Raw genomic sequence first — 27,126 nt, 5'->3', positions numbered from 1 at the left:
ATCCACAAGGGAATTTAAAAAAAAAAGATTTCCCAAAGCGACGATGTATCCTTACTTTAAAAAAAATTAAAACAAGTTAGCAGATGTTTCTGCATTTATTGATGAATCAAATATTAAACATTCAAATAACAATATTAGTATATAATATAATTGCTTTACATGAAGAGTGAAAACTTAAATTCACACACATAAAAATGCATATATATACCGGTATATGTAATTGAAAACTTGAAAGTATGGAGGTAAGTAAAATAATCAAGATAAATGCAGAGGCCAACTATCATAAGCATGAATGCTTGAGTCGATAGCAGCCGGGAAGGGCGGGGGGGGGGGGGGGGTACATGGCGCTTTTATAGGAGTATGTAGGAGAATAGAGTGTCACGTAAACAAATTTCGTTCAGAAAGTGGCTAAATAAAAAGTGGAAAGAAAGTAAAGAAAGAAAAAAATTGCAAGTGTGTGCAAATGGGTACAAATGGAATGGAAGTTTGGAACAACAGGTCTTCATAAAAAAATCTTTAAAAAACCCTAAATACTCCCCACAGGATGATCATGAAAAATGGGCACTTTAAGGGCGTGAAGGACTTTTATGACTTTTACACGTAACATCATTTTGGTTCCAGCTCATCATGCAAACATGTATTTTATATGACATTGTATAATTTACTAACTCGTTACAGAAAGAACATAATTCATCAATTTACATGCACTCACTTCCCACTTTCATTGAAGTATTACATATTTCGTTCATCATCTTCATCTATTCAAAAGGTATGTAGGGGAAATAGCTCACAAAATAAGCCTCCAAGCATTTTTGCAAAATTTGATGATTTTCACACTCCCACATAAAACATATCTACAAACTTTAATAAGATACAGTGAGAGAGAGGGAGAGAGAGAGAGAGAGAGAGGTGGGGAGGGGGAAAGAGGTGGGGAGGGGGAAAGAGGGGGAGTTGAAGGGGTGGGAGGCAGAAAAAAGTGGGCCAGAGACTTCACAAAATGGAGAGTAAAATACATGTATGTATATTAATCACAGCTTTTTGTAAAAGTGTGTTGGATACCATGTATTTAAAGACATGGGGTGGTATTCTCATAAGTTAAGTCGGGACTAAGTCCAGACTAAACAAGAATTTTAGTTCACACTTCTATGGAATGCTAGGTTTCATCTTTCTTCTTTAATATTCATGACAAAGATAATCTAACAAAGACTTTGTTGAAATTCAGTTCATACTCATATTATCTTTTTCTTTGCATTTCATTGCAAAATTAATTTTTTGGACATTTTTCATTGGAGGATTAAAATAATTTGTACAGGATAAATGAGTTTGCAACAGGCATTCCATAAAAGTGCGAACTAACTAAGTATGCGCTAACTTAGTACGCGCTACCAGAATACCACCCATGATTACAAGTGGTAAAATAGACTCTTCTCAATTTAATTGCTCATAAAATTGGTTAATTTCTTTTTAAAATGCATTTGACTGTGTACCCATCAAAAGATGTGCAATGAAAAAATATACTGTACATGTGAAAAACTGAAAGGCACAGGTTTCTAACAATGCAATGCAAGTGTTGAAAGAACCAAGTCTTCTTTTACAATAAAAAAAACCTCACTAATGATTTACATACCACAATTACATGAACAGTTTGACATGTGTCAAATTACGTAAAGTTCATGTTATTTTATTTATACATAATAAAACCATATTGACTAGCTTCTAGAAAGTATTGTAACACAAATTCTCCATGGAAATGTTACATCATCTTAGAGCTACTTAAGGTTCTTTTTCATTAACTCCAGACATCAGCAACTGGTGGATGAAACAATAAAAAAAAAAATCATGTATGGACCTTGTCTGAGCCATAGATAGATGTGGAGTGAGATGTACTGTAATCCCTCAAGGTTATCTATTAGGAACTCTTTAGGCAACGGGGCAGAGGGGACGGATCTCCTTTACCTTAACCTTGAGGTCACCAGTCATGGGCATTGCAAGAACGGTGTGGTCAAGCGTGAATTTTTTGCCAGGCACATTTACAGCTTCTCCAGCCATAAACAGCATGTAGCGTTCCTCTGCACAGAGAAAAGAAGAATCATAAGTACATGAAAATTCATGCACTTTGTTTACTGTGAGTTTACAAGACATTAATTATTCACTATTTGAAAAATCCATGCCAAATGTCAAAGTTAGTAATACTGAGCAAGCAACTACAATGGCGTGTTTCATCGAAATGCATAATACAAGAGTTTAAAGGTATTTCCTGAATCCTTATTTATCCCATACCAACCGTGCAATATCAAATCATTCCAATCACATTGTCTGTTAAGAGCCAGAAGGGCATTAATTCTATCAAAAAACATTATACAACGTCTCGCGACGAGACCGATCACTTTTCTCTAACTTCTAACCAATCAGAAGGCCTTGTTTTTTTCTCTCCAGGAAGTGCCGGTGGACATTAAAGCGCCAAATGTGTTTCCCAAATTGCAAAAGGTCCCTAGTCTTGAAGGGGTAGGAGAAAGCAATTTGACGTCATATCACTCCAGGAAGTGCCTGAAAAATGCGCCTAATGTGGTTCTTAAATTGCAAATGCTTCCTACTCAGGGAAGGGGTTTCGCACCCATCCCAGACCCACCCCGCTTGGTCGGTCCGGTCCCTCGCCGCTGACGCCTCGCCGCTGTCGCTTCGCCCCATCGTTTTTCATATAATATTCACCCGGTGCAATTTTGTCCCCCCCCCCCCGCCACAAAAGCACTACACTGCAAACACTTCAGTCTCTAAAAATAAGCTGATGAAGTGTGATCGATTCAGATATATCTCACCTGTCAGTTCAACGTTACAGACATCGTTCCTGATGAATCCGACGATGGGACGATCATCTGCATACAGGTTTATCGAATTTGTCAAATCATTCAGAATCTTGGCTCGTCCATCTGGCCTTACCTTGACGATGAAAACTGTCAAACAAACAAACATGATGAGTTAAAAAATTTAGTACTTCATGCACATCCATAAACATACATACAAACAAAAGAAGTATGTGAGATCTTTGTATGTTTACTGATAAATAGTTACAAAATTTGAAGGGTTAAAATTGAACATCAATATGATTTAGTATCTCGTTCAAAGTGTCGTTGACAATGGTTGACCTAGTGATAAAGGTCGTACACAAAACCAATCAAGGAATTAGGAAGAAGTCAGACAAACTAATCTAGCATTTTTTGCAGCCAACAACAAATTCTGTAGAACGTTGCGGAAATTATGAATATATCGTGTATGTCCTATCTGTGAAATTTAAACGTTAGCAGTGTCCTAATATTCAAATTATGCAAGGAAACCCGATTACTTGCTAGACTTCACTAGACTAGACTCGACAACTAATTGTCGTTTTTTACCCACTTAAAGACATTTTCAAGCCCCTTTTTTTAGGGAAGTTCTAAATTAGTATTATCTTTCAAATGCCGTTGGAATTTAACCTTTTCATTTTTTTGGCCTGCAAATGGGACATAGTACCTTTAAGCCTCGCTTCCACATGATGTGGTAAACGCCATGGATAAATAAAACCATTTGAAGAAAAAATGTACAACAGGTGAGGGTGGAAAAAGTATCAGCACGTTATAAAGTTCCCTTACCCTACTTGAATATCTGGGGGTAAATGTTTAGAAATATAAAGCACACTGCATGTGCTGATGTAATTTCATTTTGTTGCAGCGTCTTTAGTTTTTATAGGGCGGTGTACCACTTTGGGTTTGAGTGATAATTTGACACTGGTATCAGAGTGAGTGAGAAATGGTGATAGTGAGTACTTACTGTTGTCAGAATCACAAATCTTCTGTTCGAGGTCATCCGGAGCAGTAACTGTAACCACTGGGCAAACTACTGTAGAGGAGAAAATAAAAATAAGAATAAGAATACTGAGGGATACAGAAGAAATCAATGGACAGAGTGCAAATATATAGAACTTAAGAGCAGTAATGAATAATGAAAAGGGGATGAGGAAAGTAAAAGAAAGAAAATACAGTGAAGAAATGAGAAAAACCAAAACAAATTTTGTATAGCAACTGTCTTTATTTAATTACAATGAAACATTGTGATATACAGAACAAATATGTCAGTGGATGGTGATGTGTTCATTGCATGTATTTGGATATGCCTCTTCCAAAAAAGCAGTGCCCTATCAAAATCCAGTGAGCAAGAAAACTGGGATGTGTCATTTCATCCTTGGCCATGCAGCTACAATAGATTGACATCAAACTTAATTCTATCGAGTAAGAAAAAAAGCATTCACCAAATTTTGCAAGTGCAAGTACATTTACATCAAATCTTAACTAAATCAACATTTAACAATGTAATTGTCAAACAAGACATTTTGTACATCTAAACAGATTCTTCCTCTGCTGGCGTTAGGGTATTGGTATAGTTGTATGTATAACGTACTGTTTACGTCAAGGTGGCAGCACACACCCACTCTTTAACAAATAGTCTAGCAGCACATTCACTTGGTCAGTTCTCTGTCTTCGCCTACAAACTAGCTCAGGCAGACCCCGGTTCGGAACTGGGTCACGTCTTTCAGATAGTAACGTTAGGTCCCAGAGGTAAATAATCATAACTGATCGATACACGTGAGTCTGTAAAAACCCAAACAAATTAAACCAACAAACACACACAGTCACACACGCGCATCCTCTAAATAATGATGCATTATAAAGACAAAGCATGACGTCGAAAAATGCAGTACAGCACTTTTTATATAAATTTTCAAATGAATGATTTTTTTTTAACATAAAAATTATAGCCTGATGGTCTTTGAACATATCAAGAGGTTAAAGTCACAATATGAGGATAACATGGCATTAAGTTGTTATTATTAAGTAAATATTATTTTCTTTTGAAGCAAACTCTTATTTTACAAATACGATGAAACCCCAAAGCGCTTAATAAATTTTACAATAGATATTTATATACCTGAATTACACAGATCTCCACTAAATCCGTGAGCACATGTACATGCATACACTGTAAAAAAGAATTTGTTCATTGGTAATTTTTACGTATTTTCTCCATGTAGAATTTACTTGAAAACATTAGTTTTGCCACTTACGCACTAAATTTAAGTCTTGCTAACTCAAACTTTCAATTTAGTAGAACATACGTGGAATATTTAAGTAAAATCAAATACATAAGAACTTTAAGTAATTTCAGCATGTATTAATTTAGTAATTTTAACTCAAAATCAGAAATTATACGTATTACTCAAACAATTTATGTTGATTATTCTTATCTTTTTAAAGTAAGGACCGATGCAGTGCGTAATAGAAATATTTACATAATTTATGAATACCATTAAGACCAAATTAAACTCTTTTTTTAAATAAAACAATTCTTTTTTGTGGTTGAATAAAAATTTAAGGACTTTAAAACATTTACTAATTCATTTAACATGGCTAAGCAAAGACAAGACAATTTTTAATTGTTACCCAGTTCAAAACAAATCAAAACTTGATATTTCAGAAAATTGTCAACCAATTTTCCTTTTAAGATGCTACGATCAAGTATATATAAAATTTGGAGCCTTTCATTATGTGTCGAATTGAAGCGTATGTAATAGTTTGTGATGGTGGTAGATTTTATATATATATATATACGGTTAAATCTTAAATAGAAGTAGTGAATGATTAGTGGATGTTACTTGTTAGATTAGATGGGTACCAAATCGTGCAATATGTAATCCTATCATAGCTTTTTTTTAATTATCTAAAATGATTACAATACTTAAATTATTTACGTTAATGTAACTCGATTTAACTGAGTAAAAATGTATTCAGCAAAATAAGTAAATTCTACTTAAGATGCCGTAGGTAATATTTACTTAATAAAAATTAGGCAATTCTTTTCCTCAATTTTATTGAGTTATTTCGACTATTATTTTTTTACAGTGTAGTTCTCACAGGTACCTCCGTTCAGACATGGGTTGCTTTCGCTACAGACAGCTTCAGAGAGCTCCGGTCTAACAGCTTGGAAATTAAGAAAGATGTGTTAAAGATTGTCAAATTAGAAAGGTAGACTAGTTATAAGTTAGAACAATGATCTCGAAATATATCAAGAGGTTAAAGTCACAATACAAGTATAACATATGGCACGGCAATCATTTTATTATTAATTTTTATAGTATGAAGACAAAATAACTTTTTATATTAATTTTCAAATGAATGAATTTTCAAATATGCTTTGTTCACCAAATTTAGAATGCAATAACTCATAAACCAGAGAAGGATTTAGCATGAGTCTAATTTATCTAGAAGATATCTCTCATGGGATTTTAAAAAAAAATAATTAATTGGCCATAGAGTTTGTACAGGCATTGGATGTTCTTGCCACATAGCGGATTTCTCCTTTCACATTCTATGAAAAATGTAATTACCGGTATGCTCTCGGCGTCCAATTTAAAAATAATTGTCATATGTCTTCTAGAATATACTCTCAGCTACAACATACTAAAATTGGGGGGGGGGGGGGAATTGGCCACGAATAACGGCGATATGGTCCAATGAAAATCAAAAAATATCTTTAAAAAAACATAGTCAAATAGAATGTAATCAATTGAAATCTATATATCTGACTTTGAAGGGCCATATGATTACGTCACAATAACAAATACGGTCATGTGAGACATGAAATCTTATCTACAACTCATATTCTATCCTAATATTAAAATAAATTTGGGAGTTCATGGACTTGATTAAGAACTTTAATCAATTATAAAACAAACATATTTTCGACTATTTTTAGATTTTGGCAAATTTAGGCGCGCATAGATTTTTATCTTTAACACGTATGTATGACATCATTTTAATTAATAACGGACTAAAATTTGGTAAAGTTGCTAAGATAAGTATCAGAAATCTGATCCATGCGAAAAAAGGAGTATTTCTATATTCTGTACATAATTTGCATACAAAAACGCTTGGGGATGCGAATAACAAAAATTTAAATGCGCCAAATGGCCAGAAATGTACTCTAAAAATTGACCATGAAGTGATTTTGAGCGTTTTATAATTTTGACCTGCACGTGATGATCGAGGCACACGCAGACACTTATATACGTTGATATTGACCCTTGACCTGAAATACATGTGTACCAAATTTTGTTCATTTTTATGGCGAGTTAGGAAGATATGATTGATAATACAATTTCACAAAATGGAACCTAGCTGATTTCACGGTTGAGTGATCACACAGAGAGGGAGAGGTTTTTCTATTTTTGACCAACGGGAATTAGTGGTGAACATTTTATGGTGATCGGGCGGAAAATCTGACCATATACAAAAATGTACAGAAAGATAGAATAAATAGATAAAGAATAAAGATTCTGACAAAATCAAGAGGGGATCTACAGATCTGCTGCAGATCTCCTAAAAGGAGCTTCCATGAACGAAATAATTAAGTCTTTTGACACCAGTCAAATGAAACTGTACATACACTGGAAATCTGCACACTGCTGGGATATGACTGAATACAAATGATTAAAAATAAATAAATTGAAAATGTGAACCTGAAAAGAACATTGACCCCTGTTTACAGAAGTGAAACTAATCTGGGATTGCTGGCATATCCTGACATCAACCTTGACACATGTACGTAAATATCACTCTTTGTCTTTCAATCTCTATTGCCTTATAAAGTTATGTACTTTACATGTTCCATTACCTCTTTGCTCTCTCTCTCTGCTTCTCTCTTTCTCTCTTTCTCCTTTCATATATCACTTTTCCTCGCTCAAAATCATACTTCCTCTCCCCATAGAGGTGTATTTTTGCTGTCCATCTTCAAAATCTCTCTCTCTCTCGATCATCCCATCCATCTCTCCATCTCTCTCTCTCTCTCGATTATCCCATCCATCTCTCCATCTCTCTCTCTCTCTCTCTCTCTCTCTCTCTTTGTGTCTCTATCTATCTATCTATCTCTCTTTCCCTCTTCATGTCTCTCTATCTATACACATAATTATATGTATTACTTCAATACTACTTCAACTCTCTCTTTCTCTCTTACTTTTTTATATGATATAGGCAGCAGAAAAGAAAAGATGGATAGAATGAATAACAAGAACATGAGTTGACAATAGACAGATACAAATAAAAGCAAATGGCAGTTTGACAGAGAAGATGGGTCAGTCCATTACTCAAGGCAGGAAATTCAAGGCCCATTGATAGCTCAAAATCAGCTGAAACTGCAGTTTGGACAAGCCACAGTCTGATTTCCTGGCTCCATTTCCTTTATGTTTTATTATTCTATCAGGGTTAATATAGTGCAATTACTGATATTCGCATCCAAACAAGACTTACTTAGTTCAAATCGGCAACAAATTTGTTTTTTTCCTTTAAAGGGTACTATTTAATAATTTATCAATTAATTTGAAAACAATTGTTAAAACATTAGTCTAGAAAGTTAAGGTGATAATGAAATGGTTTCTTTCAAAATCAATAAAGTTACAATACATGTACATACACTTTATTTATAGATATTACAATTATCAATAACATGGTACAAACATATTCATATTCATTCTCATTGATGAAAGAAAAAATTACACAGCCCCTCAGCAGCTTGCAGTCAGTAGGCTGTAAATTGGGATGTTCCTAGCCTAGATGCTGTATATAAACTAGTGCTTTTTTCAAGTCAACGCAAAGGGTAGCATCCCCTAGCCGGGTGCAAATGGCCTATATACGTCAGAACATAACACTGCTTCAGTTTTCATATTCAAGTTTCATAATTTCAGATAAAATAAAAAAAGAAGATAAAGATCTTCAGCTGTAATTCATGCAATAAAATGTTCCAGCAACTCACTTCTCACGGTGACTCTAGCCGAGGTGTCTATGGTCCCCAGCAAGCTCGTTGCCACACAGGTGTAGTTGGCGGACTCGTATATGTCCCCTAGCTTCAGGACATTGCGCCCGAGGGGGAGATTGTCCAAGTCGTCCAGGTCCATACCTGCTTTCATCCACCGTACACTAGGCATCGGGTAGCCGTAGGCCATACAGGTCAGGTTGACGCTGCCTCCTGGTACCACCTCCTGGTTCACAGGCAGGATGGTAAAGCGAGGCTCCACTCGACGATCTGAGGGTAGGACAAGAATGGTAATAAGTACAGTGTATCAAAGACAACAGGACACTTCTTAATGTAACTCAATGACACACAAAATTAAAAATCTCCATTGTTTACAAGTGCCAACTGTATTCTAAAATATCAGAAAGAGGATGATTCAATCCAGTATCTTGATTCTTATATATTTTCATATCTAAAATTTGTCATTAAAAGAAAAGAAGAAAAGATTCATCCAGTGACAGAACTTACCTCTGACATAGAATTGAGCACGCCAAGAGTAGCGTGTTCCCAGGGAGTTCTTCGCGGCACACTCATAGTGACCCTGGTCAGACAGCTGAGCTCTGGAAAACTGAAGGCCCGCTGGTAGTGGCAAAAGAAAGAGGAGGAACAACAAAATATGAAATTAGTTTCATTGATTGATTGTTCAAGATTCACATAATACTTGCTCTACAACAAAACAGGAAGATACGATTCCATAAATTATGTTGCTTTAGAATAAAGAAATTATAGGGAAAATATTAAGGCTTATAAAACCTTAAAGATACTATGTCCATTTTGCAGCCAACATCAAATTCTGTAGAACTTTGCAGGAATTATGAATATGTCATGCACTCAAACCATGCCAATGAAACCGTATGACTTGCCATGCAAAGACAGGGATTTAGGGGTGATATAAAAAGGCGTAAACTTAGAGCTTTTCATTAAAAAGAGAAGCATATAAGAAATGCCCTGCTGCAAAATCAAACATGAGTTCTGAAAGTTACTTCATGATGTCTAGTTGTCCTAACATCCAACGTAGTATTACAAAAGCATCGGGGAAGTGTTCCTTAACCTCTGGAAATCTTTGAAATCATCAAAATTGTATATTTCTACATATACCTCATGCTAGCATCACTTTGTCTTAAACTCCACATTTATATCAAGCTTTCATTCTTAAATATTGGTCACATTACAACTTACAATCCGTTATGGAGATCCTGTCATTAGTTTCGATGGGTACAAATTCCTTGAACCACAGGATCTCAGGCTCAGGGTTGCCGGTGGCTCCACATAAGATGGTCGCCGGTCGGTCTACCTGCACCACCACACTAAGTCTTGGACTGGACGTGATCTCGGGATAGCCCGCTGGACGACTGTCAGCTGCAGAAAATTAAATGAAGTAGAGAGAAAGAGAGGAGAAAGACAAAGCTATGGTCAATCAATTTTTTAAATGGACAGACAAAAAGTGACAAATATATTGATTTTGTACATATCTTTGAAATATATTACTCCTGCTAGGACTGGAGTGATGATGAACAAAAATCATGTGGAGAAATATTGTTTGGATTACGTGCACTCTGACCTTTTTAATTGCGTTTTTAAAGTAAACATGCCAGAGTTTGTGGCTATGGAAGATGAGCTCTTATGAATTCCTCAAACTCTTGACTTACTTTACCATCATTATCATCATCATCATCGCATTGAGGACCTTTGCAAGGTCGATACGTGCGCTTGTAAAGTTACTTTGAGTTTGTTTGGGAAATACAGAAAAGCAGGTTGTAAACAAAATGTTGTGTGTTAGGGACTATCGTCACTTTTGATCCTCTAAATGGTAATAATTGAGTCCAAATTTCACTATTTCATGGTTTTGAGGCATTATTAGTTTTACTTGACTGAAGCAAGAGTCAGAAACATATAAGGAGTGTCAAAATACTCACAATTTAACAGAAAATACAGAGTCCAAAATGCTTAGAATCCAATATTATTATTATTATCATAATTATCCTGCTCTTCTTCCTCCTCCTTTTCCTTCTCCTTCTCATCCTCTTCCATCTCATCATCATCACCATCACTAACACAACTACCATGAAGAAGAACAACATCATCATCATCATCCAACCACATTATTATCATCACCAACACCATCACTACTTAAACCTTCTACCGAAACCATAATATTCCTTCCACCCTCTCCAGCTGGCAAGGTGAAAACCTGAGCAAATAATCACTACAGTGGGAGCGAGACAACAGAAGGCTCTTCATTTTCCTCCAGTCCTCGTCAAACAGCAACGGCCACCAGGGAGAAGGATCGAAGGAGACCAGAACGGAAGGGAGAAATCAAATTTTGGAGATGATGCGATGGCACGATTCTCTGGAGTCTGGGGACCCAGGGAGAAAACTGGTGATATTATCTCAGGCTTCTGCTGATGGGAGAGGGATAACGGAGCTGAGAAAGAAAGCAGTTTGTCATCGCTCTAGTTAAGGTTGCTTGGGTACGTGTAATGATGAAATTACCAATGTTTGGCCATGCTTGTGAGGTGATCGATGGAGCTGATGAAACTATTACTTGCCTCTGGAATAAATCGTTTGAATGGTATGGTGTGTCTTCATGCTTTCCATGCACATACATACATATTTACCCAAAAGATTGAATAATAATCCTTGCAGGATTTACAATAACATCCAATCAGGACACCAATTATACTAAAATATGCTCCAAAGTCAACAATGATACGTGCACAGAATAAATAAAACAGAGCCTGATTAAGTCATTACAGCCTTCAAACAAAATTGCACAAATGCATGAACCGAATATGAACCAAAAGCAAAGCTAGCTTGAATTTGTCATGTTTCAAATTATCTTAGGCATGTACATTCGTACTAATGTTTTAATTATCTCTCTCACCGCCTCTCTCTTACTCTTATTCGCTTATTTTCCGTCTCTCTGTCTCTGTCTGTCTCTGCCTGTCTGTCTCTCTCTCTCTCTCTTTCTCTCTCTCTAATTTTCTCTTTTCCCAGTCTTTCCTAATGTTCCCAGGTAAGCCCAAAGTTCCATCATCGATCTTGCGTCATCTCTCTACGTGGCAAAGAGCTCAGATGAAGTAGGCCTATATACCCATGGAGGTGGATGAGGCCACCACGTAGAGGAGTTGGGCCATATCCTCTTTTATATCCTTTATTTACCTTTCCCCACGCTTTCTTTCCCTCTTTCTGCCCCCCCCCCCCACCTCCCTGCCATTTGCCTTTCGATTTGGGAGCAATGTCCCATATGAAGCCCATATAGCTACGCCAATTAGTAGACATATCCCTAGTTGACCTTCTACGCCGCGTAAAGAAGGTCAACTATCAACGGTCAACGGTCTAGTTCCGGGACGCGTTATTTTTTTATGCGGCACAGATTGGGGCATGGCGCGTGTTAAACCTATGGGAAGTACGTTCTTTCCCTTCTGAATAGTGTCTGCACGTACGTGAGACTAGTCATGTTTATAGCTAGCGCATTAGCGCTGCGAAGAAGTTTGTATATCCATCGCGAACTATTAGTTAAGTTTTATTGACTAATTATTGTGATGTTCTCCTTATTGACGTGCTGCCTCCTCTTCAGATTTCCAATTTGATTTTAATTGTTGATGTAATAATTTTCCATGCGGTAGTGGATTAAATGTAACACTATTAAAAACAGACCTCTACTACTTATACTGTCTAGTACGCACACGACCAGTATTAGTCTGTAAATCAAGACCCCTTTTAAAAAAAGCCCCAATCTGTGCCGCATAAAAAAATAACGCTTCCGGGACGCTTTCGAGAGGACACGAATCGCCTCTTCAGAAGTGAAAAGAACCAGCAGATAATAACGAATGATGATCGTAACCAATTGAAGAGCCCCCGGAAGGATATCGGATGCAGGTTTACAACCTTGAACAGATCACGCGATTGTGGTATAGTTTACTATAATAGTTTACTATAGAAAGTGGATTAACCAAAATTATTTTAACTTCAATAAATGACTGATTTAAAGGCTAAGAAACTGTACTCGCCTTGGCAGTATACGTGCCATTAATTGACATGACCCAAAGTGTTTAAGCAATAGTTGATCGAGGTGACTTTACTTACGAATGCATGCATTTAGCCATGTATTATCTTTTTTTTCTTCTTCTAAACCCTGAATCGGTACTTTCAAGTGCGCATCCACTATTAAAAATATAAGTCTGTTTTGAGTTTCCAGCTATCGGTTGTTTAAGGAAACATCCCAAAGCTCTACAGTGTCGCATTCATTGATGATTGAAGTCAATTCTTGGGGGATTAACAAATTAACCATAACGAATCCAGGGTTGGTTAAATTGAGGGTTTAACTTTGAGCATGATCCACTTGAAGGGCTGGATGTGAGAACCCGATTTTTAAAAATTGCACCACATAGTAGGAATTTTTTGCAATTGCATTTTTTACAGTACACAATAATGTAACAGTTCTTCTCATTTTTAAAAAATTTCATTTCATTTGCAAATCTAATCAAGAATGGATAACCTGTCTTTTATTTAAAAAACTCTAGAACATCCAGGAGCAAAATCTAGCGGGAAAATATTTAGGGAAGAGTTGGAGCAGGGAGATGTCCCTGGTTATGAGCAAGTGATTGTTGAAATGAAATATAAACTCAGGAATCATATCATAAATCATAATATACTACCTTGAATACCTTTCAATCTTAGCTTGGGAGTTATATATCTTCAGGTGCAGAGAGAATTCTATCTGATTTGTGAGTATGTCTCATATGCCTTCAAATGGCATCAATTTGTCATTCTTGTTTACAAGATGTGCATTGTCTATGTCAATGGCCCACAAGAGCAAACTGCGTGCGTGTGTGTGTGTGTGTGTGTGTGTGTGTGTGTGTGTGTGTTTTTTGGGGGGGTGGGGTAACAGCCCAACAAGGAAAAAGTACACCAAAAATATGGTAATCCGTGTCATGATAATGAATATGTATCAGATTATGCAAATGTGACACCTGTGACCTCAGGAGGTCAGATCGCATGTGCGCGATGTATATGCGATACGCGTGACTTGATACCCAGTGCGGGGAAAAAACACCAGACTATGGTTTATGGAATTCAACTACATTGTTAGTTTGTTTGCACTTAATATGTGACATTGGCGACGAGGATTAATGTTTCTTGGATGTTGAATCTGTGGCTACGAGCTGGAAAAGTTTCAACATGGCATTCGCTGGAGCGGAATTGTTAGCGCTTCGAGGAGTTCCACACTTCGATCCGACGGGTGGTGCAAGTATTGTCAGCGGCAAGCGGAAAGCTTGGCTTGAAGAGTTCGAGGCCTACGCCGATAGTCGCGGCCTGTTTCTGGACGGATGTACGCCGGCCCAGGAGGCTCAACGGAGAGCACTGTTGCTGTACACTGCGGGGCCTGTGGTAAGGGAGACTTTCAAAACACTTCCCAATAAAGGAGAGAGGAATGAGTATCAAAAAGCCACAGATGCCCTAAATGCTCATTATGTTGTCAAACCTAATGCTACGTTTCAAAGACATTTGTTCAGGAAAACAAAGCAGGAAGATGGTGAAACGGTTGCCCAATTTGTTACCAAATTACGACAGGTTGCTATTGGATGCAATTTCGTAGCTGGGGATGTAGAAAACCAAATTCTTGACCAAGTAGTTCAGTACTGCAGAGCTGATAAACTTCGCAGGAGAATGCTGGAGAAAGGAGGTGAGCTCAAGTTAAATGATGCATTGTCCATGGCTGCTGCTCTAGAAGCTGTTGAAGGTCAATTTAACTCCATGTCATTGAGAGAGAGAGAAAGGCCTAGAGCTGGTGGACAAGTTCAAGTGAACCAAGTATCGTATGAGAATGACAGAAAAAAGAATTTGGAATGCTACCGATGTGGGAACAAAGGACATTTTGGGAAGGATGCATCATGTCCAGCCAAAGGAAAGATCTGTCGGAAATGTGGAGGCCAAAACCACTTTGCGACGATGTGCAAAAGTAAGGCCAAGAGCACAAGTGAGGCGAGAGGAAAATTCAGAGATGGGAAGTCCAGAGATGGAAAGAAGTATAAGAATAGAGTTCGCCAAGTGGAAGGTGAACCCGGACATGATAGTGATGATGACAACAGCCGTGGCCGTGATCAGAGGTACTATCAATTTGCTGTGAATGGTGATCATGAGAAAGTCCCAATAATCATTGGAGGTGTCACAGTCCCAGTGATAGTAGATTCGGGAAGTGATTGCAATGTAATAGATCAGATATTGTGGGAGAAACTGAAGAAGGACAAAATCATCTGCAAATCTACTAAGAGTACCAAGAGGCTTTATCCGTACACATCACAGATACCATTAACAACTGTTGGATGTTTCACAGCCACCGTAGAAGTTGGCAAGATGAAGTCGACTGCAGAGTTTGTTGTCATCAAAGAAAAGGGAGAACCTTTACTGAGCAAACATACGTCTAGAGAGCTGGGAGTGCTCCAGGTGGGAATTGTACATGTAAATGCGGTACAGAGTTATGCAGGTTTAAAGCAGGAGTTTGAAGCAGTCTTCAAAGGAGTTGGGAAGTTGAAGGGCCGACAGGTGCGGTTAGCAGTGGATGAAACGGTGAAGCCAGTGGCCCAGCCTGTGCGAAGGACTCCATTTGGACTGAGAAAAAAGGTCGAGATGAAGATTGCGGAATTGATCGATCTCGACATCATTGAGCCAGTTGAACGCTCCACGCCATGGGTAAGCCCAGTTGTCATAGTTCCAAAGAGAAATGATGAGATTAGACTGTGTATCGATATGCGTAGAGTGAACGAAGCAATCATAAGAGAACGTCACCCCATTCCCACTATTGAGGAAGTCCTACAGGAGCTGTCGATTAGCAAAGTCTTTTCGAAAATAGACCTGAAGTGGGGGTACCACCAACTGGAGTTACATCCGGAGTCTAGAGAGGTGACAACCTTTGTCACTCATTGTGGGTTGTTCCGCTATAAGAGACTGTTGTTCGGAATCAATGCTGCTCCAGAGATTTATCAATATGAGATACACAGAGTGATAGCTGGGATAGAAGGAGCTGCGAACATATCAGATGACATCATTGTGCATGCATCGACCCAGAAAGAGCATGACAAGAGGTTGAAGCAGGTGCTTGGCAGACTGCGGGACGCAGGACTTACTGCAAATGCAGAAAAGTGTAAGTTTGGTGTCTCTGAGTTGGACTTCATGGGGCACAGACTGACTAGCGAGGGACTCAACCCAGGATTGGCCAAGGTGAAAGCAATTGCAGAGGCCCGTGAACCCCAGACTGCAACTGAGATGAGAAGTTTCTTGGGGCTAGTCAACTACTGCGCAAAGTTCATTCCGAACTTTGCTACATTGGCAGATCCACTGAGAAAGCTGACCAGAAAGGAGACGCCATTTCAATTTGGTCATGAACAGCGACAAGCGTTTAAGTCGCTAAAGGAAAGCTTGATGAGTGCAGAGACCCTGGGCTACTATGATCTAAATGCACCGACAAAAGTCATAGCGGATGCCAGTCCAGTTGGCTTAGGAGCAGTGCTGGTGCAGGTGCATGCTGATGGCCCGAGGATAGTAGCATATGCCAGCCGCTCGTTAAGTAACGTTGAAAGGAGATACTCTCAGACGGAGAAAGAAGCCCTTGGACTTGTGTGGGCTTGTGAAAGATTCCATGCGTACCTGTATGGAATAGAGTTTGATCTAGTGACTGATCACAAACCGCTTGAAGTCATTTATTCACCGAGATCTAAGCCATGTGCGAGAATAGAGCGGTGGGTTCTGAGGCTTCAACAGTACAAGTACAGGGTAGTCCACATCGCAGGAAAGTCCAACATAGCAGATCCATTGTCAAGATTGCTGAAGGATGATCAACCGAGAGAAACTTCTGTGTTGGAAACAGAAGCAGAGAGCTTTGTGCGTTTTGTGGCAGTCCAGTCAACGCCAGGTGCGGTGACAACGAAGGAAGTCGAAAGAGAATCTGAACATGATCCTGAACTCGAAGTTATCAGAGAGTGTATTCACAGTGGACAATGGGATGATTGTCCATATAAAGCATACATTCCCATCAAGGATGAACTCTGTATAATTGGTCAGTGTGTGCTGAGAGGTAGCAGATTGGTGATTCCACAGGCACAGAGGCCAAAGATGGTGTCATTAGCTCACGAAGGACACCTGGGCATTGTTGGCACCAAACAGAATTTGAGGACCAAGGTATGGTGGCCAGGATGTGAGAAAGATGCAGAGAAATTCGTCAAGACTTGTCATGGTTGCCAAATCACAAGCAGGGGTAATCCACCAGAACCAATTCGAAGTACTATGTTGCCAACAGGACCTTGGGTGGATGTAGCTGTTGATTTCCTAGGACCACTTCCGACAGGAGAATCTATACTTGTGGTAGTTGATTATTATAGCAGATACTACGAGTATGCAATCATGAAATCAACCACTGCAGAGAAGACAGTCAAAGCCCTAGCTGAAATCTTTGGCAGACATGGGTTACCTGTGACGTTATACTCAGACAATGGACCCCAGTTCATCTCAGAAGTTTTCGCAGAGTACATGAACATTACAGGAATTCACCACCATCGGGTGACTCCTAAATGGCCCCAAGCCAACGGCGAGGTCGAAAGACAGAACCAGAGTATAGTGAAAAGGCTTAGAATTGCACAGGCAGAAGGCAAGGATTGGAAAGAGGCCTTGCTGACTTACGTCGCAGTCTACCGGGCTAGTACTCATTCGACAACGGGAAAAAGCCCGGCAGAAGTGTTGTTCGGGAGAAAGATCCGAACTAAACTACCACAAATCCAGGACATTAGTGAGGATCAGGAACTCAGAGACAGGGACCTCCAAATGAAAAGTGGTGCAAAACACTATGCAGATCTGAAGAGGGGAGCCGTACATTCTGACATAGTGCCAGGAGATAAGGTGATAGTAAGACGTGATGAAAGGAGGAAACTAGACACGCCATACTTTAGCCAGCCATACACAGTGACAGCAAGAACAGGAAGTATGGTAACTGTGAAATCACCTGACGGAGTCCTGTATAATAGGAATGTATCAAGTGTAAAAAGATACATGTCCCGAGACACTCATAACGAAGCTGCCAATCCAGAGAGGACAGACGGCAATCCTGAGGCGGTGACCGGTATTCCTGAAGGGTCGGACGGTAATCCTGAGGCGGAGACCAGTACTCCTGAGGCGGTGACCAGAGATCCAGACTTAGAGGCAGCGAGCAACACATCAGGCGGTGACCAGAGACATCAAGATGGTGATACCCAAGCAGAGACAACAAACACCAACGTTCCTATGGCAGCTAGTAGACCACAACGCCAGAGAAGATTCCCTAAGCGATATGATGATTTTGTGTGATTCCAGATCAATATGGTGGGGATGAGCTCTTTGTAAAATAGCGACAGTGATATATGAAACTACATGTGCCAAGGAGAAATGTTTGGAAATCATTGGTTGAAGCCAAGTTATGATTTAAAGGGTGTACGCCTTGCGCTGCCCATATTTGTGAAATCGACATGTTGGAGAAATCACCATGGAAACCAAGCGTACGAGGAAGTTGTGTTATGTGCTAAAATAATAAGTTCTGATATATATGTTTCAATATTACACATACATTAATCAATGTAAAAGGGTGTACGCCGAACGCTGCCCTTATTGTATGTGATAGGTGTTGCGAAAAACACAAGTTTGAGTTGGAGCATCGATCAGTTTTCAAAAATGGATTCAATCATCGAAGAGAGTATTTCCAGAAACTTCAATTTCAGCTAGTCGCATGAACGCTTGGAGATAACAGATGATTTACACAAACTCAAAACTAGAACTCAAATAGTATCCAGTGAACAATTGAACTTTTATTTGGACCACAGACTGGATGCATGAAAGATATTGCATGAAAGATATTATATTGCATGTTATGTTTTATGTTGTTCAACAAAGTTGTTTGGAAGATAAAACATTTGGGAAAAGTTTATCGACCAGATAAATTTGTTGTTTGTTAGAAGTTGTTCTTAAAAAATAAAAAAAAAAAAAAAAAAAAAAAAGGAAGAAACAAAAGCAAATGCATCAAAGCATGTTTATTTCAGTAATTCACATATGGCTGAAACACAAGAACAAAAGAAATATTACAAGAATTTTCAGTGAAACTATAGTATAAAAATAGACCAGGATAAAGTTTCATTCTGGCAAAGGAGGGATGTCATGATAATGAATATGTATCAGATTATGCAAATGTGACACCTGTGACCTCAGGAGGTCAGATCGCATGTGCGCGATGTATATGCGATACGCGTGACTTGATACCCAGTGCGGGGAAAAAACACCAGACTATGGTTTATGGAATTCAACTACATTGTTAGTTTGTTTGCACTTAATATGTGACAATCCGCACTTTCTTTAGGATTGGGTGTAAGGCTGAACGTGATGTGAGGGTAAATATCATGAATTCATACATGATCTTTTTATAAAAAAACAAACACAGTCATGCGCTGATACGACTGTAAATCATCCATAAACTAAGTGTAGCATGAAGAGATATGGAATAGACCGCTAACTAAACAAACGTTTGGGATTTGACTACAGCTGAAGGAGGGTAGAGGTTGTATTTACAGAAGATTTGTCTTCTTTTATTCTGTTTAATATCACATGACATGTTGGTTGGGTGCGTATAGAACCAATGTGAGGTATTCTTGGTTATCATGTCATCTGTCATGGATATTAACTTTGTTGTACACACTGAAGGCCACATTATCTATCATTTTCAGCCATAACCATGCTTTTTTTAAATCCATTTATGTTCCCAAATTACTTAATAGACTAAAATGTGTATCGAATAGTGCCATGTTTCAACAACACGGTCGCAAGTATTTTGTAATCTCAATACCCTATACTGTACATCCCAAAGAAATAATGTTTGGATCATGTAACCTCGTTGTCATGTTCACACATTTCAATAGGTGATGCACAGAACTATTAAAAAATTGCCTTTGATTTTTCAAAAGAAGTTCCGATAGTGTTCAACGTAATGTAGCATTAGAATAAATATCAACAAAAAGAAATCTTCTTCAAGACAGACCAGAACATAAAGGTTAAGACCTAGGGACAATAAGTGGAAAGGAAAAAGGAATGAGGCAGTTCATAAAACCTAAGTGAAAGTAAACACTAACAGCAAGTGCTAACGAACACATACTTCGTTATATTTAATTTTTTCAATTTTGAAGAAAATAGGTAAAAAGCAGTCCATGATATGCAAGTTAAACTATATACCACGAGCAAGTGCTAACAAAACCATACCTTCATTTCTTTTTCTATTTTGTCCCTGTTTAGAACAGCTTTGCATTTGAGCCCCTTTCATCAAGGGACGTCTTTGAACATTTGCCAATTTTCTTTGGAGTGCCATCAGGCGAAAAACAATATAGGCCAGACTAAACGGGGTCTATTCGCTATTCATAAGGACCGCTATTCATAAGGTCCGCTATTCATAAGGACCGCTATTCATAACGTGCAAATTCCCGTACTTCCGGGTCCGCTATTCATAATGGCAAAAGAGGGTCACTATTCATAAAGAAATAAGGTTCGTTAATCGCTATTCATAACGTGAGATGAGGGTCGCTATTCATAATTCACACTAAGGGTCATTGATCATAAGGACCGCTATTCATAATATGAAATCAGGGTCGCTATTCATAATACGACGAGAGGGTCGCTATTCATAATACGAAATAAGGTTCATTACTTATAAGGGTCGCTATTCATAACACGGGAAGAGGGTCGCTATTCATAATACGAAATGAGGGTCGCTATTCATAATACGAAATGAGGGTCGCTATTCATAATAGGAGAAGAGGGTCGCTATTCATAATAGGAGAAGAGGGTCGCTATTCATAATAGGAAATGAGGGTCGCTATTCATAATAGGAGAAGAGGGTCGCTATTCATAATAGGAGAAGAGGGTCGCTATTCATAATAGGAGAAGAGGGTCGCTATTCATAATAGGAGAAGAGGGTCGCTATTCATAATACGAAATGAGGTTCGCTATTCATAATAGGAGTAGGGGGTCGCTATTCGTAATAAGAAATAAGGGTCGCTATTCATAATATGAAATGAGGGTCGCTATTCATAATAGGAGAAGAGGGTCGCTATTCATAATAGGAGAAGAGGGTCGCTATTCATAATAGGAGAAGAGGGTCGCTATTCATAATAGGAAATAGGGGCTGGTGACCGGAATGATGGGACACGTTCATTATTTAGGCACGCCTTTCTTTCTTCAGAAATGTGAGTTTTCAATAAATATTTTCTTCAAATGTTTGGGACCATGTGGCCTACCCCACCCCCCCCCGGCCTACGCTGTAGCCATGGGATGTCCAGTATGTCGCTTTCTTATTAACATTTAGTTTATTGCTTATGTAATTTTGACTTTTTCGGTATTATGAATAGCGACCCTCTTCTCCTATTATGAATAGCAAACCTCATTTCGTATTATGAATATCGACCCTCTACTCCTATTATGAAAAGCGACCCTCTTCTCCTATTATGAATAGCGACCCTCTTCTCCTATTATGAATAGCGAACCTCATTTCGTATTATGAATAGCGACCCTCTTCTCCTATTATGAATAGCGACCCTCTTCTCCTATTATGAATAGCGACCCTCTTCTCCTATTATGAATAGCGACCCTCTTCTCCTATTATGAATAGCGACCCTCATTTCCTATTATGAATAGCGACCCTCTTCTCCTATTATGAATAGCGACCCTCTTCTCCTATTATAAATATAGCGACCCTCTTCTCCTATTATGAATAGCGACCCTCATTTCCTATGATGAATAGCGACCCTCTTCTCCTATTATGAATAGCGACCCTCTTCTCCTATTATGAATAGCGACCCTCTCCTCCTATTATGAATAGCGACCCTCTTCTCCTATTATGAATAGCGAACCTCATTTCGTATTATGAATAGCGACCCTCTTCTTCTATTATGAATAGCGACCCTCTTCTCCTTTTATGAATAGCGACCCTCTTCTCCTATTATGAATAGCGACCCTCTTCTCCTATTATGAATAGCGACCCTCATTTCCTATTATGAATAGCGACCCTCTTCTCCTATTATGAATAGCGACCCTCTTCTCCTTTTATGAATAGCGACCCTCATTTCCTATTATGAATAGCGACCCTCTTCTCCTATTATGAATAGCGACCCTCATTTCCTATTATGAATAGCGACCCTCTTCTCATATTATTAATAGCGACCCTCTTCTCCTATTATGAATGGCGACCCTCTTCTCCTATTATGAATGGCGACCCTCATTTCGTATTATGAATAGCGACCCTCTTCTCCTATTATGAATAGCGACCCTCTTCTCCTATTATGAATAGCGACCTTCTTCTTCTATTATGAATAGCGACCCTCTTCTTCTATTATGTATAGCGACCCTCTTCTTCTATTATGAATAGCGACCCTCTTCTTCTATTATGAATAGCGACCCTCTTCTCCTTTTATGAATAGCGACCCTCATTTCTTATTATGAATAGCGACCCTCTTCTTCTATTATGAATAGCGACCCTCTTCTTCTATTATTAATAGCGACCCTCATTTCTTATTATGAATAGCGACCCTCTTCTCCTATTATGAATAGCGACCCTCTTCTTCTATTATGAATAGCGACCCTCTTCTCCTTTTATGAATAGCGACCCTCATTTCTTATTATGAATAATGACCCTTATGAATAATGACCCTTATGAATAACGACCCTCATTTTGCATTATGAATAGCGACCCTCATTTCGTATTATGAATAGCGACCCTCATTTCATATTATGAATAGCGACCCTCTTTCTGTGTTATGAATACCGACCCTTTTGTAATATTATGAATAGGGACCCTTATGAATAACGACCCCGATTTCGTATTATGAATAGCGACCCTCTTCTAATATTATGAATACCGACCCTCTTCTTTGATTATGAATAGCGGTCCTTATGAATAATGACCCTTATGAATAATGACCCTTTTCTCCAATTATGAAAAGCGGACCTTATGAATAGCGGTCCCTATGAATAATGGACCTTATGAATAGCGGACCTTATGAATAGCGGTCCTTATGAATAGCGACATTGACCCAGGTACTCTTCACTCAGACCTAGATCCTCCTCAACAAAAACAAAAATTCATCATTCTCGGATTGTCAATAGATTGAAAGAGGTGAATAATTCACGGTCGTAAACTCCAAAAGACCTAGAGCTGTCATCCCCCCTCCAAAAAAAGAAGATGTTCAAGGTTTTACCTTCCTAAAGTGAGAGAAAAAAAACCTGCCAAAATAATCCCTTTCCCCTCAATTGTGAAAAGAAAAGAAAATCTGTAATTTGATTTGAACTTAAGACCTTCCCAATTCAAATCATATTTCATAACCAAAGTTAATGTTCAAGTCATTGAAACCACTTGGGAGTGCTAGAGTAGGGTCATAACCCATGCAAAATTCATAAAAGCTTCACAATTGAGGAGAAGCAATTTTCATGAAATGCTCATTTCGGTGAAAGTGCTGAGTGCAAGCAGCATTAAAAAAAAATGTCTTTCCATTTCAAATTTGTCCATAAAACTCGAATTGCGATTGTTCCATGTCTGCAAGGTTATGTTCTGCAAAATCAGTCATTTTTGTGACATAAAAACTTAATGGAACTGTTAGAGAAGCCCCTTTTTTGTGGTGCTGAGTGATTCAACTATTTTGTAGCACGATACTTTCACAGACTAGACCTCTCACAAAGATCAAAACATTTCTTGTTTTACAGTAATCAAATTCTTTCAGTTGGCTTTCATGGGTAGAGAGTGGTTCTCCAAGAGTTTGCAAGCCAATGTTTTAGCAGCAGTATACGGGACACACCCCAAATCATGCTTGAAATATCACTGTTGGAGCTAACATTTCTCCATGCTCCATACAAATTTGGTTTGAAGAGCAATACCTTGTTCACTTCAAAACGAAACATACTGAAATATTTTCTAGAGATCAAGTCACAACTTTCAGTGTCGATTGAAAGTTTGGGTCAAGGTATAGAGACCAGAAGCAGAAGAAGAGATGTAAATACCCTGTAGCAGACAAGTATGGTCTGTTATGTACAGAGATAAACGGATGTCCCTTGCGGTATTTATTATTTACTCCTTGATAGGCCCTACTTGTTTTCCATCTTACTTCCTCTCTATCTCAGTATCATATTAATTGTTTCACTAAGTTGCTCAATGAAACGAAGAACCCGCTTCACTGGAAACAACTCTTTTGTTTTAAGACAAGTGCTCCTAAAGATTGGCTTGCCAGTCAATTTCTAACACTACACAGATTCCACACGCAAAACGTGGACCCTACCTAACCCTACTCACCATAATAAAACCCCAAAAGCTCTCAACTTGAACAAAAAAAAAGCCTAGAGTAAGAGAGTCACTGGAGCAATTAATGTCTGATTATTTTTTTCTTCTTCCAATCTCCTTGGGATAGTGGACAATAGGTGATCTAACATGTGCTCAAGCAACAAATGCTCTGACCTATATTTTGTCAAAAGATTTAGAGTTACGAAAAAAATTGCACATAATTAGGCTCCTCGTCAGGGCCGGGTCTTATAATAAAGTTGCAATTAATTACAAATAATTCGAAATTAAAATCAATGGCATCTCCTATCTCTTTATTAGTGGAGAGAGTTGCAATTGATATCAACTGCAAATTATTTGTAATCAATCACAACTCTTTCACAACGGGGCCCCAGGTGTATAGTAGGGTTATATGGTCGGGTATGATGTCTGTTAGTTAGTGTAGGGTCCTGACCATGGACGAATTGTCAGCGGAACATGTGTCATGAAACCTGTTTATAATCCCTATTCAGACTCTTACCTTGAGTGACAGTAAGCCTTGCCCGTGTCGTGGCTGTCCCATCGTCATTGCTTGCCTCACACACCACCGACTGGTCGTTGTCTCGGTCATTCCGAAGGGGCGATAACCTCAGCACTGACCCTCCCTCCGTGTCGATGATCAGGTAACGCATACCGCGCACCCTCTTATTGTTCTTGTACCATTCGAACGTTGGGGCGGGGTCGCCCGTTGCCTTGCAGTAGAACGTTGCTGCACCTTCATCTATAGCACCCTCATCTGTCAGACCAAGTGTGATGACCGGTGGTGCTGTAAGGTGAGAGAACAAGGAGATTGTCATTATTTTTGTGAACGTAAAACAATGATTTTCAGGTTTTTCATGTATAGACCACTAAGAATACAGTCATCATAAAACAATGACCATGCAGTGCGGTGGACTTCATCTGGCAAACCTTTCATCATCATTTCGTGGAGTACTTGGAGTGTTTCATCTTTCTGAGTCATTTCCTTTATCTTCTGGAGACGATTGTCCATGAGCCTCAACATTTCAGCCGGATTGATTTCTCCAATCTCTTAGATCATTTTCCTCTGCTGCTTCACCTTGAAGATCTCGTATGCAGAGACATCTTCAACTTTCTTCAGTGGCAGTGCTGATCTGGATAACATGTCTACTATATACATGAGTTTGCCTTGTTTGTATTGTACCTCTATAGGTTATACTTCTGTAGCCTTAGCTGCATTCGTTGGAGTCGTTTTGGTGCTGCTAGCAGTGGTTTAAGGAATATGCTCTGCAGAGGTTTGTGGTCCGATTCAACTGTAATCTGGTCTTTTCCGAAGAGGTATTGGTTGAAGTGTTCGCATAAAAAGACTATCGCCAAACACTATTTTTCAATTTGAGTATACCTCGTTGCTGTCTCTGTAAGCGCTCTAGATGCAAAGGCCACTGGTTGAGAACCTTGCATCAATGTTGCTCCCGTCCTGTTTCACTTGCGTCGCATTGTATCGTCACTTCTTCGTTGACATCAACGTAGCGTTGAACTGGTGTTGCTGTCACAAACTTCTTGACTCTGGTGTTTGCTGTCTCCTGGTCAGTGCCTCAAAACCATTTAACATCCTTGAATGTCAGTTTTCTGAGTGGCTCGCATTCTGCTGATAGGTTTGGCAAGAACTTTGCCAGGTAGTTCACAATGCCTTATACAATTCTGTCCCTGATTAAGTCATCTCTGAGACTCCCAAATTCGCAGGATTCTGTAAAGCCTTCTAGAACAGGCACATATTGATCTATGGACTCTCTTTGTTCTTGTTCTTTTGTATCAAACTGGTATCGTTAATAGATCACATTCACCTTGGGGTAAAAATGAGTTTTAAATGGAAGAGCTTGATTCCTTGTTTTCTTAAGAGAATTTGAGTGTGGTGGATGATTTGTAGCACTCTTTTCCTACGGCAACGAGTGACAGAAAAGTTGCAACCCTTATCTTATCTGGGGGGTGTTTCACAAAGATCCTAAGTCCAACTTAACTCTAAGTTGGACTTAAATATTATGGAGAGCCATTTGTAGCCTTAAAATAAAATATATTAAAAAGCAAAAATTTAAGAATTTTAGACTTCTCATTCATTCCACATCAAGAACATGTCATCTCCTTGAAAATAGAACATATTTATGATTTGAATCAGTGTTTTATGCCTTTAAAATAACTTTTACAAAATATTTTCAAAGATGCTAATGGCTTTCCATAACTTTTAAGTCCAACTTAGAGTTAAGTTCTACTTAGGATCTTTGTGAAACACCCCCAGGTGTATTGTCAAGCTCAGTTGCAACCTCATAATTTTCCAACTGGGACTGGAAAAATGACCAGTTTCCCTTCAAATCCCCTTTCATTTCCATTTGGCATGGTATTGGAAAGTTTATTAAGAGGTCATGACTAACCGACGAAGTACCCACACTTCCAACTTGCTTAGCAGTAATCTTCTGAGCACTTGTTCCAAACATTGGCTATCGTATATTGCTTGAAAATCCCTCTTCAAAGGTCCCACTCTGATACCATGTTTCAGGTTAGAATCAAGTGTGTCAAGATGGCTGACTGTCTGTATTCAAATTGTCCTTCTACTAAATGTCTTGTTGGAAATATGAATAAATTTGAGATTGAAATTGAATTGAAATTAAGAACAAACTCAGACCTTATTAGTTCCTTACTGGATGCAATATTTTGACAGATCACCAGTTCGGTTTTCGACAAAAACACTCAACCATACACGCTTTTTATTATTTATTGATAAATTTGCCAAGGCAATTGATAATAAGTCACACACGGTTGTTTTTATTTGGACTTCTCCAAGGTCTTTGACACTATTAATCTCGATATTTTACTCTATAAACTTGCTTATTATGGCATTCGAGGAACGGTCTTGGAGTGGTTCAAAAATTACC

At 38.7% G+C, this 27,126-nt stretch overlaps 1 protein-coding gene and 1 long non-coding RNA gene across 2 annotated transcripts; both read right to left on the bottom strand.

The window, feature by feature from the left end:
• Positions 1-1,920: 1,920 nt before the first annotated feature.
• LOC115918966 (receptor-type tyrosine-protein phosphatase S-like) lies at positions 1,921-9,182 on the bottom strand. Its single transcript, XM_030995857.1, has 4 exons — positions 8,836-9,182; positions 3,805-3,873; positions 2,817-2,951; positions 1,921-2,069 (listed from the first exon to the last, which is right to left on the bottom strand). The coding sequence occupies exons 1-4, from the start codon at positions 9,023-9,025 to the stop codon at positions 1,921-1,923; spliced, it is 543 nt and encodes a 180-aa protein (XP_030851717.1). The 5' UTR covers positions 9,026-9,182.
• A 166-nt stretch (positions 9,183-9,348) lies between these two features.
• LOC115928609 lies at positions 9,349-24,859 on the bottom strand. The gene is made up of 3 exons (XR_004066107.1): positions 24,723-24,859; positions 10,054-10,233; positions 9,349-9,453 (listed from the first exon to the last, which is right to left on the bottom strand). It is a non-coding gene; the product is annotated as an uncharacterized LOC115928609 (long non-coding RNA).
• Positions 24,860-27,126: the final 2,267 nt, after the last annotated feature.

Source organism: Strongylocentrotus purpuratus, unplaced genomic scaffold (assembly GCF_000002235.5).
Source record: "Strongylocentrotus purpuratus isolate Spur 01 unplaced genomic scaffold, Spur_5.0 spur5_scaffold_3, whole genome shotgun sequence".
NCBI lineage: Eukaryota > Metazoa > Echinodermata > Echinoidea > Camarodonta > Strongylocentrotidae > Strongylocentrotus > Strongylocentrotus purpuratus.
Note: the sequence above shows the minus strand (reverse complement) of the source record. Positions and strands in the feature narration are given on the sequence as shown.

Coding starts and splice junctions, on each gene's coding strand:
- LOC115918966 (XM_030995857.1), bottom strand. CDS start 9,025: ATGGCCTACGGCTACCCGATGCCTAGTGTACGGTGGATGAAAGCAGGT. Junction 3,874..8,835: donor GGCTAGAGTCACCGTGAGAA/GTGAGTTGCTGG, acceptor TCTCCTCTACAG/TAGTTTGCCCAGTGGTTACA. Junction 2,952..3,804: donor GATTTGTGATTCTGACAACA/GTAAGTACTCAC, acceptor TTTGTTTGACAG/TTTTCATCGTCAAGGTAAGG.